This window comes from Anguilla rostrata, chromosome 4, assembly GCF_018555375.3.
Source record: "Anguilla rostrata isolate EN2019 chromosome 4, ASM1855537v3, whole genome shotgun sequence".
Taxonomy (NCBI): Eukaryota; Metazoa; Chordata; class Actinopteri; order Anguilliformes; family Anguillidae; genus Anguilla; species Anguilla rostrata.
In genome coordinates this window covers 29485847-29503548 of record NC_057936.1, presented here as the reverse complement: position 1 = coordinate 29503548, position 17702 = coordinate 29485847, and the positions used below count along the sequence as shown (strand labels likewise).

The following is a 17702-nucleotide window of genomic DNA, read 5'->3' as shown; positions in this document are numbered from 1 at the left end:
AGAGAATGACTAAGAACACCGTGGTCCAACTTGTAAAAATAAAGATGCACGTGATTTTTAATCCGACTGTAATTGTTACTTGAGTTAAAATTGTTCTGATGATAAAAGGACAACAGCAAAAATGTATCCTCTCCTAGGGGCCGAGGAATATAACAGTGCCCCAAAGAAGTGTCGCCAGATATCAAATTAAGCGGTCCCCTAAAAATTGAGTAAAGTAATGCTCCATCCCCTTTACATATGTTTTACATGTAGAAGGAAAGTCAATTTAACAATTGAGTTTACTTACCAAAACCAGAAAGGTAACAAGACAGCCCACAGGTATGAGCAAGCGTGCGACATCTGGTTGAGACAGGACGTCTGATAAGTTTGTGAACTGTGTTGCAACTATGAGCAATCCCACCTAGACCGCAAGAAAATAAATATAACTAGACGGGTACATTTCCTGAAGGAAATGCAGTGTGATTGCTTCCTCAGCAGACACAGTTCCTAGGCAGTTGGCAGGAGATGAAATTTGACATAGAAGTTCCAAATGGAGTGTCAGATGACTATAGTGAGTTTCCTAGGGATCGGCCACACCCCCTTGGAAATGTAAGCCATTTTGTCATATGCCCACTCGGACCAATTTCTACCAAACTTATTTTGACTAATGTATGTCCCGCGATCGAGTGTGTACCTACTTTTGTTTCATTCAGTCATTTAGTTTTGGAGATACTTTTTTTATTGATAGTGCTCCATATTGGTTGATTTTTTAAATTTCTTAAGTTGTAGTGTGGGGAATCGACCCTTACCATGTACATCATATTCATGATGGTAGCATGAACTGTTACACAGTTACAACCAAATTGTCATAGGCTATGCTCTTTGTCAAGTTCAGTGGTCAATGCGGGTCATGTTTATCTGTTTGGGCCAGTTGGTATATCATATGTGTATCTTGGTCCATTAAAGCTATGCATAAAATTTGGTGCAGATTGGTCAACAAACAAAAGACCCATAGGAGGAGCCATACAAAAATCCATCCACACTTCAGTGGTTTAATTTGTAGAGCTCATTCAGATTGTGTGTCCCGATTATGTTTCATGGAAACCGGACTTGATAGTTAAATTAAATGGAAGTTAAATTTGGATGTTAAAGATGTTAAATTTGGATCCTTGAGTGTAGCGCCACCTAGTGGCCAATTGGGGTTATAGTGAATGGACATCCATTGGCCAAATTACCTGACATTACTACCAAAGCTCAGGATACTGTTATTTACATTTATATCACATGGAAATTGCAATCTGAAATTTCTGCCATTCATTCTCTAAAGGATTTCTTTGATGAATAACGTTAAATGGCTCAGAAACTTAGGAAGTTGTACAGTATACAAGCACACTGATGAGGACCATGCCAGAGTTGGTTTGGTGCATCTAGCTCAAAAGATGTACAAGGGAGATAGTGGACAAATTTGGGAATAGCAATTTCACTGTTTAATAATAGCTGCTTTGCAATGATGTTGTTGGAAAAAATTAATTTAAAGCAAAATAATTGGCCTAAAAACTTACAGAAATGCATCTTCTGGCTTCAAGATAAGTGCTCAGCCATGAGACAGGGCACAAATCATCCGTATGGGGCTAGAATGGAAAATAGCTAAATTAATTATGGCATATAACAAGGTTATTGGTGAAAACTGGGTCTGAAAAGCATTATTAAACAGAAATTTAAAAAAACAAAAACTAGAAAAGCTGCTCTTAAAATGAACTAAAACTAAACTGAAATTGAAATCAAAATTGAACAAATAAAATTTAAAACTAGTGAAATTTGAGGTTATTCAGTTTAATGTAGTTAAAATTAGTAGTCCATTTAATATTGATATATTGTAATATCAATATTCTCTCTCTCTCTTGCTCTCTCAGCTGTTCCCGTTAAGGGTCGCCACAGCGGATCATCCAAACCGCATATTTGATTTGGCATATGTTTTTATGCCAGATGCCCTTCCTGATGCAACCCTCCCATTTATCCGGGCTTGGGACGGCACTGCGAATGCACTGGCTTGCACATCCTCAGTGGCTGGGTTGGAGCATTGGCCGGGAAACGAACCCAGGCCTCCAGCGTGGCAGGCGAGAGCTCTACCACTGAGCCACCAATGCTCCGTATTGTCATATCAATATAACTATTGATCAACATTCTGTTATTAATATGAGGTCTGAAAGTACTTAAAATGACTTAAATAAGTAAGAAAGAATTTAAATAAACGTCTCATGTGTTTACCTTCATGCACGTTTCCAAATGCATAGATTTTGATGGATTGTACCGAAGAACAAATTATAAGAAAAAAAAGATGAATGCAGAAATGTTTATGGAAACGTTCGTAAGCAGACTTAACAAATAAAAATCTGATTGTATGTATGTTTTGTGAATGCGGCCCATTGACACATATATGTTGTCCTTTTTTATAGAATAGTGAATGAGGTTCTCACCATTCTGAGCTGTTCAATGCTCTCAAGGAGTTGGTTTTGAGCTGAAATACTCCTAGGTTGTTGCTTTAAAACAGATGCTTTGTGCTTTACGTCTTCAATCTGAGAAAAACAAAGAACACAAAAACTATCAGAAGAAAAGTATTAAATTTTTTGGAAAACTGTCTTTGGAGACAAAAACATGTTGCAGCAAAAATATTTGGTTTGTAATGCTCATTTGCCTGGCCCTACTAGACTGCATTGCACAGTAGAGTGTGACTGTTCTTGGAGTAACCAAAGCTCCGCAAAAAGATGTTTAAGAATTATTACCGATCAGCATGGTCGAAAAAGTCGAAAAAATTACCCTTTGAAATCATGTTATTTTAAGACCTTAGGCTAAATTCTGTACACATTTCAATAACACTGGCATGTCTAAAGCTTTAAAAATTCCTATTCGTAGTGTCCAGCTTTTTTTCCCATCAGAGAAGCCTTTGATTCCATCTCCTTCTGCGAACTTAAAAGCCAGCATTTGGATCTCTGCTTTTATCACTGGGAAGCCCCTCCTTGCTAGAGACTTGACTGTATCAGCAAGTCCTGCCTCATCCTCACTGCAAAAGACGTGTTCCTGTCCGCTGTGTGTATGTGTCCCTTTATCTGCCTTTGACCTGCCATTGCAAGGTGGAATTGGGCACGTTCCAGGCTTTTGCCAGAAACCTTAAAGGTCCGGGAAACTGAAAATTGTGAATTCTTTGCTGATGTGTTGTTCTTTGCATTCACAAATGTGCAAAAAAAAAACTTATAAAACCAATGCCGAAATTGTGGCACAAAGACTTGTGTCTTTACGGGCGACTGTATTGACCTTAAGTTACAGCTTTTTTCATCCACCCCCCTCTCAATGTAATGGGATAGTAGAAATATAAGATGATGTGGTTTCACTTTGGTTCAAGGTTTGAAGCCTTCATTCATTCATCAAACTGATAGCCATTACAACAATCTTCCCAACCGAGTAGTTGTCTTGGCACTATGCAACACAATCCTGAAGTGTAATGTGTGCTGTGATTGGTTGAATAATGGCGGCATTAGAAAGGATTGTCTGGATTAGACAAACCCATTGTGGATTTTTTGCAAATTGTGCCAGGATGATTGTCTCAAATACCCACAATTAAATGCAAGCAACGGGTGATGCACAAATGTGAACCAGCTGCATCTTTTTGTGGATCCGTTATTTATTTTTTCATTATCTACATGTATTTGTGGATCAGCTACATCTTATTTTGAGATAATACCCCCATATCTACCTGTTTGATGCCAACCGAGTACTAGGTTGTGATGTCACGATCGTGAATGATATGGTTTTGTTCATTAGGTTTCAGTGCAAGACCACTGAACTGTATGGAATGTGCTCAGTGACAACAGTTTGTATCGACATTATTCAGTCCAAGACAAAAATAAAAATTAGAGTCCCACATTATCCGATGTTCCATAATATAAAGTTTTTGCCGAAATGTATAGGCCTACTGCAGGGTCGTTCAACCAAAAGTAGGCTACGATCCATAACGGTTCTAATGTATTTTTACCTACCGCCCTCTGTAAAAGGACGATCTTCTTATATGGATCAATCCCCTCATCTTCATCTTGATTCCAATCTCTGATCGAAGTGTCATCCGTGTCAGCTTTCTACGATGAAATAAAAACACTGAAATACTTAAAATTGAAGAGGTTTTGTTTATGACCGTATCGTGTTCAAAATAGTCGGACACTTTCCCAAACACTGACACGCTCCCTTGTGGCGTAGAGGTTATGTCCCGACTTTTCATTAAAAACTTCGAAAGGAGGGGGGCAAAAATGTAGATGTCCGGTGGGCTATTTGGAGTAGGCTAATTAAACGACCACTGTGTGACATCCATGTCCATAAAAACGTATATGGGCATATTAGGACGAGTTTAATAAACTATGGCTATGGCTAGGCTAACGGACGAACGTCTTCTAGTTTTCCAACTAGGAAGAAAAATAAGGTTAGCTGACATTACAATTCATATGTGTGGGTGTGTGCGTGTTTGTGACAAGTAGTGTTATTTCAAGCTGTTTATTTATCGGGTAAACGGACAAAGAACACCGCATGCACATATTTTTATACGCAAATGGCGAAAAGGCGTCCGTCTATGGGTAACTGAACGATATATCGACAAGCAAAACTTAACTGATAACAATAAAAATCCTGAAACACTGCCAACAACTTGCCTTTGGCTCTTCAGGGATTTTTCTCATAGATTTTGATGTAGAATCGTAGTGCGTCATGTTATATGGATCAAGCCATTCATCTTCCTCTCCTCTCACACTTCCAAGAGCACATCCCAGGAAAACAAATTTGAAAAACACAGGTGTCATTGTAACTACTTGGATAGTTAGGTAGAAAGAGTTATGAAAAATAGACCTTACGCTCTGTCAACAGGAAGTTGGCCTACACTTTGGTAAACGCCGACAGTTATATCTTGTCTTTAAATATCTACATTATTCACTGTGCATGTTTGCACAACTAGGATACAACGGTTAGCAGGAAATGGGAAGTTGTTTTTCTGTTTCGTTTTTGAAGCGGTCTTTAACGTAAAGCAAGATGGTGTGCGTAGACGTGATCTTTTTATAGTTTATGACTCTTGCCTATATTTGAAGGGAGTTCGGCAGCTGATAAATCCTGCCACTTTTGGCAATCAGAATCTTAGATTTTAACGGCAATATGTAATTTATTTTAATTGTAATACCGCGAAAAGCAATCTACCTCGTGCTTGTTTTTGTGTGTGAGTTGTAATTATTATAATATTGTTTCATTTGGAATTAGAGTATTCGTAATAGGCTATTAGTCTATACCTGTTACTGCTCATCCTAAAAAAAGAATAAATAGAACTGAAGCTTAATACGGAAACAAATGTGTAAAACCAAAAAATATTCTGCAAAACTCTTGATCAAAATCAAAATGTTGATTTGTATTTAAAATGTACTACACCCATGAAACTGTTCGACAATTTATCCACCGCCCAGATAACAGAAAATCACTCAATGCATTAAATTAATATGAACACGCATTTTGTTTGTATCTTTTTTTTTTGTTCAATAAATGGATCTACATTTTAATTTGATACTCTTGACTCATTAGTCTCTATAAACTGACTAGTTACAGTAAATGCCTGGAGTAAAGAGCAGCTGTTATAATTCCTGTGAGGTTCTCCTTTAGTTCCCAAATTCACTTCTAGCCTTTCAGTAGAAGAGCATGATTGTGTGTGAAATTGTGATTTCTGCAATACCTCTAGGTAAAGAATTTACAACATGCAATTACTAAACGTGTAGTCAGAAAAGCACTACAAAATTTTTTTTACAGCATTTACAGTAAAGACACATTTCACACTGGAAGTGAAATCCAATGTAATATGTACTATAGGAACATCCAACAGTACAACTCTAATGTGTAATGTGGAACCAGCTGATTTACATCGAAGCAGCCACTCCACACCACTTACTTCCTTATTTCATAGAGAAAGTGTAACAAACAGGGCAGAGCTGCCACTGGATTGGGTCCCAAATTTGATGCTGCCCTTCAACTGTGACCACATAATTTCTTTGCAATTTCAAAAGTTAAGAAACAATATAGATTATGAATCATAGTGAGACAAAACATTATTATTTGTTTTAATTAACATAATGACAGATTATAAACAGAAAATCAGCAGCCCAAAATGAGGCTGCATGGTGACAGGGACAATCCGAAGGTTACTCTGTATGTACAGTACATAAAAATTGGACCAATGGTTTGTGGCTATTAAGATTGAAAAGCAGTTTCCTGTATCGGTGATCCAATATTTTCTACACGTTCCTGAGTGACAGATGTGGTCTTCTCTTCTGACAAACCATCCGGCACCTGAAAACACCAACATGGGTGCATGAGCTGCAATAGGAAATTAAATTCTGATCTCATCTCAACACCAAAGGCTGCATCTGCTGGATCCACCTATATTGTGTAAGCACTTATAAATCAGCTGCATTATTGGAGGTCTGTCAGCAGGTCTTTCCTCCAGATTTCCATCTCAACATCACCTAAGTCATTGTTACCCATGAAATTACTTAATCCTCTTTGTTCCCTGTGGAAGATAAGGCTGCAAAATAGTTTCTGTAACAAGATGGCGTTTTACGGTGTGGAGTTAGCCACACGCCCAACCCCCAACCTGGAGGGCCAGGTGCTGTTTTTCGTCTGGCTTCTACCCTGAAACTTTCCCGGCTAGGTTGGACCTGCTGGGGGTATGACCCCCACCGGTATAGCCTTCAGAGTCACGGAGGCACACAAGCCTCCCCACCACGGCAAAGTAACGACACAAGGGCAGGAAGATGTTTCATGTTACCCATGAAACATCTTAGTTAAATCTTAGTCAATGTTCCAAGTTCAATGGTCTTAGTCACCGAAACGTGCCCCAAAAACCACTGCTCACTCAAAGTCACCGATATCTCCTTTTATAGACATGGCTGGCAAAATAACAGGTAACTGGGTCTGCCCAGTATTTGTGTACACAACCAACAGCATGTTACGATGTTAACTACTTAACTCAGGAGCCTACTTTGTACCCCTAATTTATTTCAGTGTTTCCTTTATTTTGGCAGTGATTGTACTTCAACACATTGTGGTTAATGTAAATCCTGCAGTAATCATCAGAACACCATTTCATTTTTGTGCAAGTAAAAATGATTCAAGTTACCCTTGGTCTCTGGGAATTCCGTGAGGGATCCTCCCCTTTTTGCTGAGCAGACTTGCTATGGCCACTTGGATTTTCGGATTTCAACCTGTCCTTGTTCGAATTACACTGCGAGTCACCAGATAGATTTTCATTTTCAGTCACTACATTCTCCTCCTCTTCCTCAAGAAGAGCACCTCCTGTTGGCAGTTCATGGTCCTCCATCTCAGAGTGATCCTCTTGGTGCTCTGCGTCAATCTCGTCCTCGCTGAAGGGATGGTCAGCTTGACGCAAGGTCTCTACGAACACTGGGGCCTGGTCCTCCCTGCGCCTGTTCTGCCTCCTCTGGCGTACAGGGGCTCTCTGCTCCCCCTGTCTTCTTGGGAGTACAGCCTGACGGGGTGCATCACCCCCGGCTGGTTGATCTGGAGGTGCCTCCCTCAGCTGTGGGACCGGATTCTGTGCAACAAGAGCTGGGGGTGGGTCCTGGCGACCCCCCCATGGTCTGGGGATGATATGTTGTATTGCCGCCTGGGCACTTCCATACATGAAGACCTGGAAAACAGAAGTTCACTTTGCATGATTTCCAGTGCAGACACATTACATTTACATTACATTCATTTAGCAGACGCTTTTATCCAAAGCGACGTACAAAAAGTGCATTTTCATGATCGTAGACAACTGCTGAACACGGGTTCAGTAAGGTACAATTACTTATTTTGTAAAGCTATTTCTAGCCGAGAACAAAGAACACTATCCTGGTCTAACATCTGCAAAGCCAAACTAGGCAGAAGAATAAGCTAGAGTATTAGGACAAATACAATTTACCAAGAAGTGCAGGGATGGGGCAACATGTAACAAGTGACAGGAAAAAGGGTTTTTTTTAAAAAAAAATTTTAATTGGGATGGCAGGTATGCCATCCCGCCAAGTTACGCCTTGGCGGAGGCATGCCCCCATACCTATACAGCATATATATATACACAGCGTGGTGGTGGTTATTCTAGGTATAGTCTGAAGAGATGAGTCTTCAGGCCACGGCGGAAGATGGATAGTGAGGGGGAGGTTCGGAGAGGGACGGGGAGTTCGTTCCACCACTGGGGAGCTAGGGTGGAGAAGCTCTGTGATCCCTTTGGGCGGGTGGGAGGGGTTGCAAGACGCCCTGCTGCCGCAGAGCGGAGTGGTCGAGCAGGCACATAGAATTGAGTCATGTCCTGCAAGTAGATGGGGGCTGTCCTGTTGGCGGCAGTGTAGGCAAGGGTCAGGGCTTTGAATCGGATCCTGGCAGCGACCGGTAGCCAGTGAAGTGATCGCAGCAGAGGAGTGACGTGGGAGAATTTGGGGAGGTTGTAGATGAGTTGGGCAGCGGCATTCTGAATCATCTGTAGTGGCTGTATGGCACAAGCTGGCAGGTTTGCAAGGAGAGAGTTGCAGTAATCAAGGCGAGAGGTCACCGTAGCCTGGACGAGCAGCTGGGTGGAGTGCGTCGTCAGGTATGGTCGAATCCTCCTGATGTTGTATAGGAGGAATCTGCAGGACCGTGATGTTGCCTTGATGTGCTCCTTGAGGTCCAGCTGGTCATCCAGGACCACCCCAGGCTCTTTGCAGAGTGAGAGGCAGTCACTGTGGTGCCATCAACCGTGATTGAGAGTTCACGAAGCAAGGAGGTCTTGTACGGGAAGAAGAGCAGCTCAGTTTTGTTGAGGTTGAGCTTCAGATGGTGGCTGGCCATCCAAGTGGAGATGTCAGCCAGGCAGGAAGAGATCTTATCATTGATCTGTGTGGCCGAGGGGGGGAAAGAAAAGAAGAGTTGTGTGTCATCTGCATAACAATGATAGGAAAAACCATGTGAATTAATGACTGAACCAAGAGATCTGGTGTATAAGGAGAACAGCAGAGGACCCAGTACAGATCCCTGCGGCACTCCCGTAACAAGTGGATGAGAGGCAGAGGCAGACCCCTTCCAGGTGACCTGGTAGGTCCTATCTGCAAGATAGGAAGAGAACCAAGACAGGGCAGTCCCGGCAATTCCCATCCCAGCCAAGGTGGAGAGGAGTATTTTATGGTTGACCGTGTCAAAAGCTGCAGACAGGTCAAGAAGGATCAGGACAGAGGAGAGGCGTGAGGCTCTTGCAGTGGCAAGTGCCTCCGTCACAGCTAGTAGTGCAGTCTCTGTTGAGTGCCCGGATCGGAAGCCAGACTGGTGAGGGTCTAGCAGGTTGTTCTGATGGAGAAAAGAGGTTAATTGTTTAAGAACTGCTCGTTCGAGGGTTTTGGACAGAAAGGGTAGAAGGGATACGGGTCGATAATTTGTTACATCGAAGGGGTCTAAGGTGGGTTTTTTGAGTAGTGGGGTAACACGAGCCGTCTTAAAAACAGAGGGAACATGACCAGAGGAGAGAGAGGAATTAACAATGGAAGACAGATAGGGAAGGAGCTCGCTGGAGATAGATTGGAGAACTTTAGATGGGATGGGGTCAAGTGGACAGGTGGTTGCGCGATGAGAGGTGATGAGTTGTAATACATCGGAGTCCTCCAGCATTTCAAAGGAGGTCAGTGTGGCTGTGGGGTTGTCCTGGGGGGTTGGGGGGCTCACTGGATGGGTGAAGGAGTTCCGGATTGTAGCCACCTTTCCTTCAAAGGCGGCCAGAAAGTCATCTGCGGAGAGGGAAGAGGGAGGTAGGGGGTGGAGGAGGAATGAGGAGGGAAGAGAAGGTGGAGAATAGTTTACGTGGATTAGAGACACATGCGCTGATCTTGGATTGGAAAAAAGAGGCTTTTGCAGACGTGAGGGCAGATGTAAAAGTCGCCAGCAGGGTATGGTATGCGGTCAGGTCATCAGAGGATCGGGATTTTCTCCACTTTCTCTCTGCAGCCCGCAGTGATGTTCTGCTGGAGCGTAGTGACTCGGTCAGCCATGGGCAGGGGGGTGAGGAGCGTGCTGGTTTGGAGACAAGAGGACAAAGTGAGTCGAGGGACTGAGAGAGGCAGGAGTTGAGGGTGGAGGTGGCAAGGTCAACTGGCAGGTTAGAGAAAGACGCAGGAGGGGGAAGTGTAGACAGAGCAGTGGAGACGAGGGAGGATTGTGACAGAGTAGGGAGATTTCTCCTGAAAGTTACTGTGGGTGAGCTATTGGATGAATTGAGGGGGAGTGAATAGGAGAGGGAAAAAGAAAGAAAGAAGTGGTCCGAGACATGGAGGGGAGTCACTGCAAGTTGGGGAATGGAGCAGCCTCTGGTGAATACAAGGTCTAGTTGGTTACCAGCCTTGTGTGTGGGGGGGGGAGGAGGACAGGGATAGGGCGAAAGACTGGAGGAGTGAGGCAACCCTGGACAGTTGGGAGGTTTCTGGTGGGAGGTTGAAGTCTCCCAGTAGAATAGCAGGAGTGCCATCCTCAGGGAGAGAGCTCAGGAGAGTGTCCAGCTCGTCCAGAAATGAGCCGAGTGGACCTGGAGGGCGGTACAGAACAATAACGTGAAATGTAGAGGGATGAGTTACAGTAATCGCGTGAAATTCAAAGGAGGAGAAAGTAGGGTTAGGACTGGGGAGGACACAGAACTTCCAGGACAAGGAAATGAGTAGACCGGTACCCCCGCCTCGGCCAGAGGCCCTGGGGGTGTGCGAGAAGGAGTATCCCGCAGACAGTGCAGCTGCGGTGGCGGTGTTATTGGAAGTGATCCAGGTTTCCGTGAGAGCCAGGAAGTCAAGAGACTTGGTCTTGGCAAAGGCAGTAATGAAGTCAGCTTTCTGGACGGCTGACTGGCAGTTCCATAATCCACCTGTGACAGTGAAATCCTGAGGTGTGGATAAGGGTGGGTAGATCAGGTTAGATAAATTGCGCCTGCGGTGAATAGACCATTTGGGGCGAGGCAGCGCGCACAAGGGAATGGGGTTTAAAAACATGATAAACTGACAACGAAGCTGCCTATGGCAGCCTCTGCTGGAACTATAAATACCGGGTGACAATTACGTGTTTGCATTAGCTTCATTAGGGCAGATAAGCACCAGGTGAAGCTACTCGAAATTAGCTCAACAATACGGGGCAGTTAAACACCAATCCCCACAGACAGTTTCACTAACGCCTTTAACTAACTAACAACAGCAAGTCAACTACAGATATTCTCAGCTAACGCCCAACTAAGCTTGCTGACTAGCAACAGTTGAGACAAGTTTTAAAAAAAGATTAGGCTACCTAAATTACACACAACTATGTTCTCTAACTAGCAACAGCAGAAACAAATTAAGTTATGATACGCTTATCTGAAGACACAGAGCATAAATGTCTCCAAGCTTCACGTTACTGCAAGGACACCAATGAGAAAGGGCTTCACAGGCCTATTCTACTTTTAAACAAGCACTGGTGACCACTGCAGTGTGATTGACTAACATGGCGTTACTCATGTGGATCTGCTTGCTTTTGCCACTCGCTGTCAGGACACTTACCAAGATGGACAGAACAATAGTCAAAAGGACAGGGATCTGTAGTGTGACTGGCAGGTCCTTGAGGAGAGCTCTGAGGAACTCACTGATTCCCTGCCCCAGATGCTTCAGTGGCTCCGTAATGAAAGTGGTAATGGTGACAGAAATTGCCTAAAAAAAAAAAAAAAATTGCATGAATTGATTATAATTTCATTTAAATTTAATTTATTTTGCAACTGTAGTCACGTTCAGTGGACCCTACTGCCAAATTGCAAAAGTGAAGACTGGTTCACTGAAAAACGTGGTGTCACCCGCCTGTTTCTTTTCACATTGCAGACTGCAGCTAAAGCCGCGTTTCCACCAAAATTACCCGGAACTTTCAGTCCCAGGAACTACGTTACCAGGAACTAAAAGGTTCCTTCAGCCAATGGTTGTCTGCGTTTCCACCGGGGTCTAAAGTACCGCGAAGATTAGGCAAATTAGCCCACTGACGTTGTCGTCGGTCCATCTGTCATATGATTTCTTCTGTAACCCCATATTACCACCGAAGTAGCCTACATTATTTTCTAATAACCGGGACAGCCCGGAGGGGTTTATTCCACTTATATACAACGGGTTACCAACAATGACTATATATGGTTACTTTTGTATTTATTGATTTTCATATATCCTCTCAAACACATTCATTAACAGCAGAAAACATGCACACGTTGTAAACAATTTGCTGTTTTTTACTTTCTCGTCGTCAATTCCATATAGGCTAATCGCAAAATGACAAGAATAGAACGAAAACTCGGACTTGCGTGAAAATGTAAATTAGTAGTGGTACAGCCACCGTTTGCTTTCCTTCGAAGTTACTGCTAGCCGAGCAGCGAAGTGTGCCCTACAGATGCGAACCATGCACCATAAATGAGTCCATAGTCTTCCTGGTCTTTTCGTGGAATTGAAAATGGCAGTAAAATTGAGTAAAATTACGGCAGTCTGAAAAAGCTAAAGGGAAGATTACTAGAATTAACCTGTTATTTTACCCGGATAAAAAGTGCGGAAGGTGATTTCCAGTTTGCTTGTACTGTATCACCAATGTTAATTATGCAGAACTACCGCATACCTCACATAACTGTATCAAACGTTTTGAGTCAATTACAACGGGCTAACAAAGAAAATCCGGAAGAAAATATTCAGCAACCGAATTAATCCGTTTGAATGTTTTGGTAGCCTACGTAATATGCTGTCCCAGCACGAATGCTTAGCATTTTATAAAACGAATACTAAAGCAAGAAAAGAACAGAAGAGCACACGTTATAATTCCAAGACGTTGACAGGCTATAACCAAAAGTAGGCTACTGCGCCGCATAACATACAAGTTTGATTTGTTATTATGAAAATAAATTGGTTTGCCGCTGCATATTTTCAAACATGGCGGGTAATGGCGGAAAATAAATACAACACAAATGCTACGAGTACTCGACCAATCAGAAATGTTCAGCGCTGCAAGCTCCACCCAAAAGGTTCCTGTACTTTCGGAAAGTACTACCCCCCGAGCAGGAACGTTTTGGGGGGTAAAACAAAGCCCCCAGAACTAAATTTAGACCCTAGTTCCTGCGGTGGAAACGCACTGAGTTCCTCAAAAGGTTCCTAGTTCCGGGGTATAGTTCCTGCGGTGGAAACGCGGCTTAAGCTTGCATAAAGCAGGGTCGGAGGAAGGCCAAGCATGTGCGACTTTGGGATGCAGTACACAGGTGCCAAATGACCATTAGGGATTGAAACGTAGACCCCAAACCGACTGAACCCCCCGTACCCTGGGCAACACAATTGCTAATTGCCCGCTGCCCTCTAAAGCCAACGGCCACAGTTGGCACTGGTGGTGTGTTCTAAAATGCTTACCTTAGTTGGAGGAACCAGTAAAATTGGGTTCACCATAAGGACCTCATAGTATTTCTTACAAGGGTCATCTTGTAGAGTCCAGGTGCTTCTGAACCATTCTGTGATGTAGAAATAAGAGACCATATATTTACAAAGATTTATACAGGCAATGATAACCTAACGCAAGCAATATCAGGGAATGTCTTCTGTTATTTTATTACCCTTCAAGTTATCCTTCCAGTCAATCTTCTTCACTCCAGTACACTTCTCATTGACACTTTCAAATTTTACAATATTGGTTTGATGCTCAGCAAAGGCTATCTATAATAAATGAAAATGTACATTTGAAGGACAAAGTATCATGGTACTGTAAAACAGAAACACTGGCACTGTAAAATTCTCTAATCAGTGTTCCTAAATCCCTGTTTTACTAATATTATATTTCATGGACAGAATATATTTGATCATTTTAAAAGTCTTAGCTGAAAGAGGTAGTGATTACTGACTGTACCTTGTACAGATAGAACCAGTTCCAGACAATACTGACGAAGAAGCAGATGGCAAAGACTCGCCTGAACTGGACAAACCAAGATACTGATGACCACAGCTCACCACATATTATCAGCACTATGATTAATACGCAGGCACAGACCTGAAAGAAAAAGAAGAAATATTGGAAACGTGTTCATGGATATACTCAGGCAATAAAGCCTTTTAAACAGAATGAAATTACTTAGATTTTGTTGTAATTTTGGGATGAGAAACATTAAAATTTCTTTTCATTCTTGTTTCCCCCTTGCCGAAGTTAAAAAAAAAAAAAAAAAAAATATATATATATATATATATATATATATATATATATACTTACATATATATATATATTTGCAGGTAAGATGCTCTACTCCAGATGTTTGGCCACTGATGCAAAGTAGTTTAAAAAGTACTCATCTCATGAAATAGCCATTTCTCAAAAAGCACTTCCTCACCTGCAGAACAGTGCCAATCTCCACACCAAAAGTGTCCTCAAATCGCCACTTCCAGGCCTCATAATCATGTTGTTTGAAATTGACCAGTATCTTGCTCAGGGCATCATCCAAGGCCCCTGTTCTCAAGCTATCGTCCTCATCTATAATCTTCTGAATTTCAGCTACAGCGTGTCGAGATAGCCTCACTTCTGCATCGTAATGGACATCACTATGCAGTTCTTTGGGCTGATGATTAAAATACATTTGGGAGGGGAAAAAAGTAAAAAAAAAATTTAGAGATAAAAAATAAATAAATAGAACTTTTGAGATAAAATCTGATTGAATAATTGTATATTACTACTCATTCAAAACATTGATCACATTTCCCCCCCAAGATCAGCATCTTAACACAAGGCTAAATGATTTTTTTTCTTGAGAAATTAGCTCTGGTGTATTGTGTTGAATTAAACAACTTACAAGACTCAGATTTTTAATTAACTTCATGAGCTTGGCAAGGAATCGTTTAAAAACTGGGTGAATAGCAGGCTTTTGGGATGCTGATGCAATCCTCTTTTCAAGTTCTTGAATCTGAAATGAAATATAAATTAAGAAGTTAAGGAAAAGGTACAAGCATGACCAGCAATCTTTACTGAACCAAACTATCAGGTCATGAACCACCCTAAGAATTGATAACCTGAAAATGTTAAAATACATTTTCAATGAACGAAAACCACAAAGAACGTACAAATGATCTTAAGCAGTACAGCGTACTCTTCACCAACCTCTCTCTGTAGACTGGCGACTTTATTACTGTACTCGGTAATGTCCGGGCAAGAAGGCTTCTGACTTGAATCCAGCATGTACTCCCTCCTTTTTGTGGGGCCATTGGCATGGCTTGGCTTTGTAAATAGATGGATAGATGTACAATCAGTTTTTAAGAGAGCAGGATAGGTAAACAACAGACAGGGTGACCGATAGATGAGGTGCCACAGGGGGCGGGGTGCACTACCAATACCTCGGTTTTCCTCATTGTTTTTGTCGAAGCATCGTAGTTCAACATGTCAGTGGGGTCGATCCATTCATCCTCATCCACTTGCCCGTGAACAGCCAGAAAAAGGCTGCACAGGATAAATGTGACGAGCATTCTTTCAGCATTAAGGTACAAGTATCTTCGTGCATGCATACATGCGTCCCGTGTGAAGTCACAGAAAGTATTAACAAGCAAATCAGCTACTTTAAATGGAAATACTGATTGAAAAGCTTATCGTTATATCGTAACAAAGCCGATTCTACACGTTACATCTAGGAAACGTTAACGTTGACAATCCAGCGAACGTTGGCGGCACAATTTTCTGCTTCCTCAACCAACTTGACCAAAACCAAAACATGTAGCGTTAACCTGACCCGAACACGAAACTAAAATTAGCCAAGTGAAGATAAAGAAAAGGCTAACGTCTGCAACCTTAATAACTAGCTAGCTACAAAGTGGCGTGAAGTGGCATACCTAAAACAGCTGATAATATAGTTAACTAGTCTATACAGATATAGCTATAGTTACTGCAAATCACCAAATGGGAAAACTACACAGATCTTTGTCTTACAGATATAAACGTAAAAAATACCAAATCAATTACAACACAGTTTGTATTCGTAAAATACTAACAGCTACCACCACAAACAAAAAATGGAAACCTGAGTGTTACAGTGATGACGTATTTTTGTAGGCCAATTCGGACGCATCTTCCGCCATGGGTTCCCTCTGCAGATTTCCGATGCTTTTTTTCCGGTAGGGATTTTGTTTTCTGCCGAAAAGTTTGTGCATAACGTAAGGCACTTTCACGTTTTGTTCTGCGAGATACATTACACCCATCATTATCCCAGCTGTGAATTTCGAAGCCGTCACGTGCTATTAAAAAGTATGTTGCTAACACGTTGCTATATTTAAACTACAACGGTTATCCCGTGCAGGCGGGCTAATCAGGGGCTATATGGAAACTAGAGTGACGTTTGCCAGAATGCGAACATTGTTGTAGTTTCAATATAGCAACTAATTTTATTTTCGGAAGGAAACGAAATCCCTGTGGGAAAATAACATTGGAAATCTGCCGAGGGAACCAGTTAATTTGAGGTCTATGGAGGGAACCCATGGCTCAAAAATGCGAATTTACTTCCGGGTTTCACGACTAGAAAGTGTAACGCTGGTGCACATGGCACGTGTTTTACAGTTTAGTGGTTTTGATTCAAACAATGAGAGTGGTGTTCTGGGAAATGTAGTCTAGTTCAGCCCCAGATTCTGAACTCAATCCACAGACCGTATAAAAATAGGCTCAATCACACCGTACTCTTGTAATGTAAAACAGGATTTTACAGTTGAGGTTTAAGTGTGGTTCGCGTAAACCACAATAGGAGCAAACAGTGGCGGATCCGGGGGTGGGGGTGGGGGTTTATGTCCACGGTTTACTTAATATTGATGCTGAATAATTCTGAAATGCTACTGAGTGAAGTGATTGTTAAACCATCAGCATTATAATGTAGAATGTTCAGTCAGTTAAGAACAATCAATTCTAGTAACAAAAACAATGGAGTTCTAGAACACTGACTCAGAAATTGAATGAAAAAACCATACTCTTCAAAGGGTTACTTGATAATGAATTGTGATATATTCACAGTATACAGTGCCTTGAAAAAGTGTTTGCTCCCTTGTGATTTCTATTCTTGTATATTTGTCACAGATATTCAGATTAAAGATGTTTAGTCAAAATATTAGACAAAGGGAACCTAAGTAAGCACAAACACATTTAATTATTATTATTATTATTATGGAAATTATTATTTCATTTATTTAATTAAAAAAGCAGTCAAACACCCATCTAACCCTAACCCTAACCCTAACTAGTACAGTAACCCTAACCCTAACGCTAACTGCTAACTAGTACAGTAACCCTAACTCCAACTAGTACAATAACCCTAACCCTAGCTCTAACCCTAACCCTAACCCTAACCCTAATTAAACCATAGAATTTAACAAAGTTTTTTATAAACAATAAACTTACAAAAAATATGGCAAACCAATCATTTAATGTTAATAAAATCGTTTTGAAATGTTAACATAGAACAAACCCCCTACCCGCTCGCCCTCCAATTCCATAGATTGTAGTATGGAAGTTGAACATGTGAGTACAATGCCCAGTCAGGCATTGAGAATGACCAGCGCAATCTCGCGGTAATCATTCGCTGATTACTCGGCTCATGTTCATCCTCCCGTTAAATGATTAATTAAACCATAGAATTTAATAGTTTTTTATAAACA

The 17702-nt window shown here is 41.7% G+C and overlaps 1 protein-coding gene and 1 non-coding gene across 4 annotated transcripts; both read right to left on the bottom strand.

The window, feature by feature from the left end:
- Positions 1-2055: 2055 nt before the first annotated feature.
- Positions 2056-2126, bottom strand: trnag-gcc (transfer RNA glycine (anticodon GCC)). Its single transcript has one exon. It is a non-coding gene; the product is annotated as a tRNA-Gly (tRNA).
- Positions 2127-6099: 3973 nt separating this feature from the next.
- Positions 6100-16489, bottom strand: clcc1 (chloride channel CLIC-like 1). 3 transcript variants are annotated; one of them, XM_064332080.1, is made up of 11 exons: positions 16096-16489; positions 15408-15510; positions 15175-15291; positions 14870-14980; positions 14414-14638; positions 13939-14079; positions 13649-13748; positions 13449-13546; positions 11589-11735; positions 7172-7702; positions 6100-6342 (listed from the first exon to the last, which is right to left on the bottom strand). In XM_064332080.1, the coding sequence occupies exons 1-11, from the start codon at positions 16263-16265 to the stop codon at positions 6244-6246; spliced, it is 1842 nt and encodes a 613-aa protein (XP_064188150.1). In that variant the 5' UTR covers positions 16266-16489; the 3' UTR covers positions 6100-6243. The 3 variants fall into 3 exon arrangements, with proteins under 3 accessions (XP_064188150.1, XP_064188152.1, XP_064188151.1); XM_064332082.1 differs by having other exon boundaries at positions 16085-16220; XM_064332081.1 differs by lacking the exon at positions 16096-16489 and having other exon boundaries at positions 15408-16078.
- Between the last annotated feature and the right edge of the window lie 1213 nt (positions 16490-17702).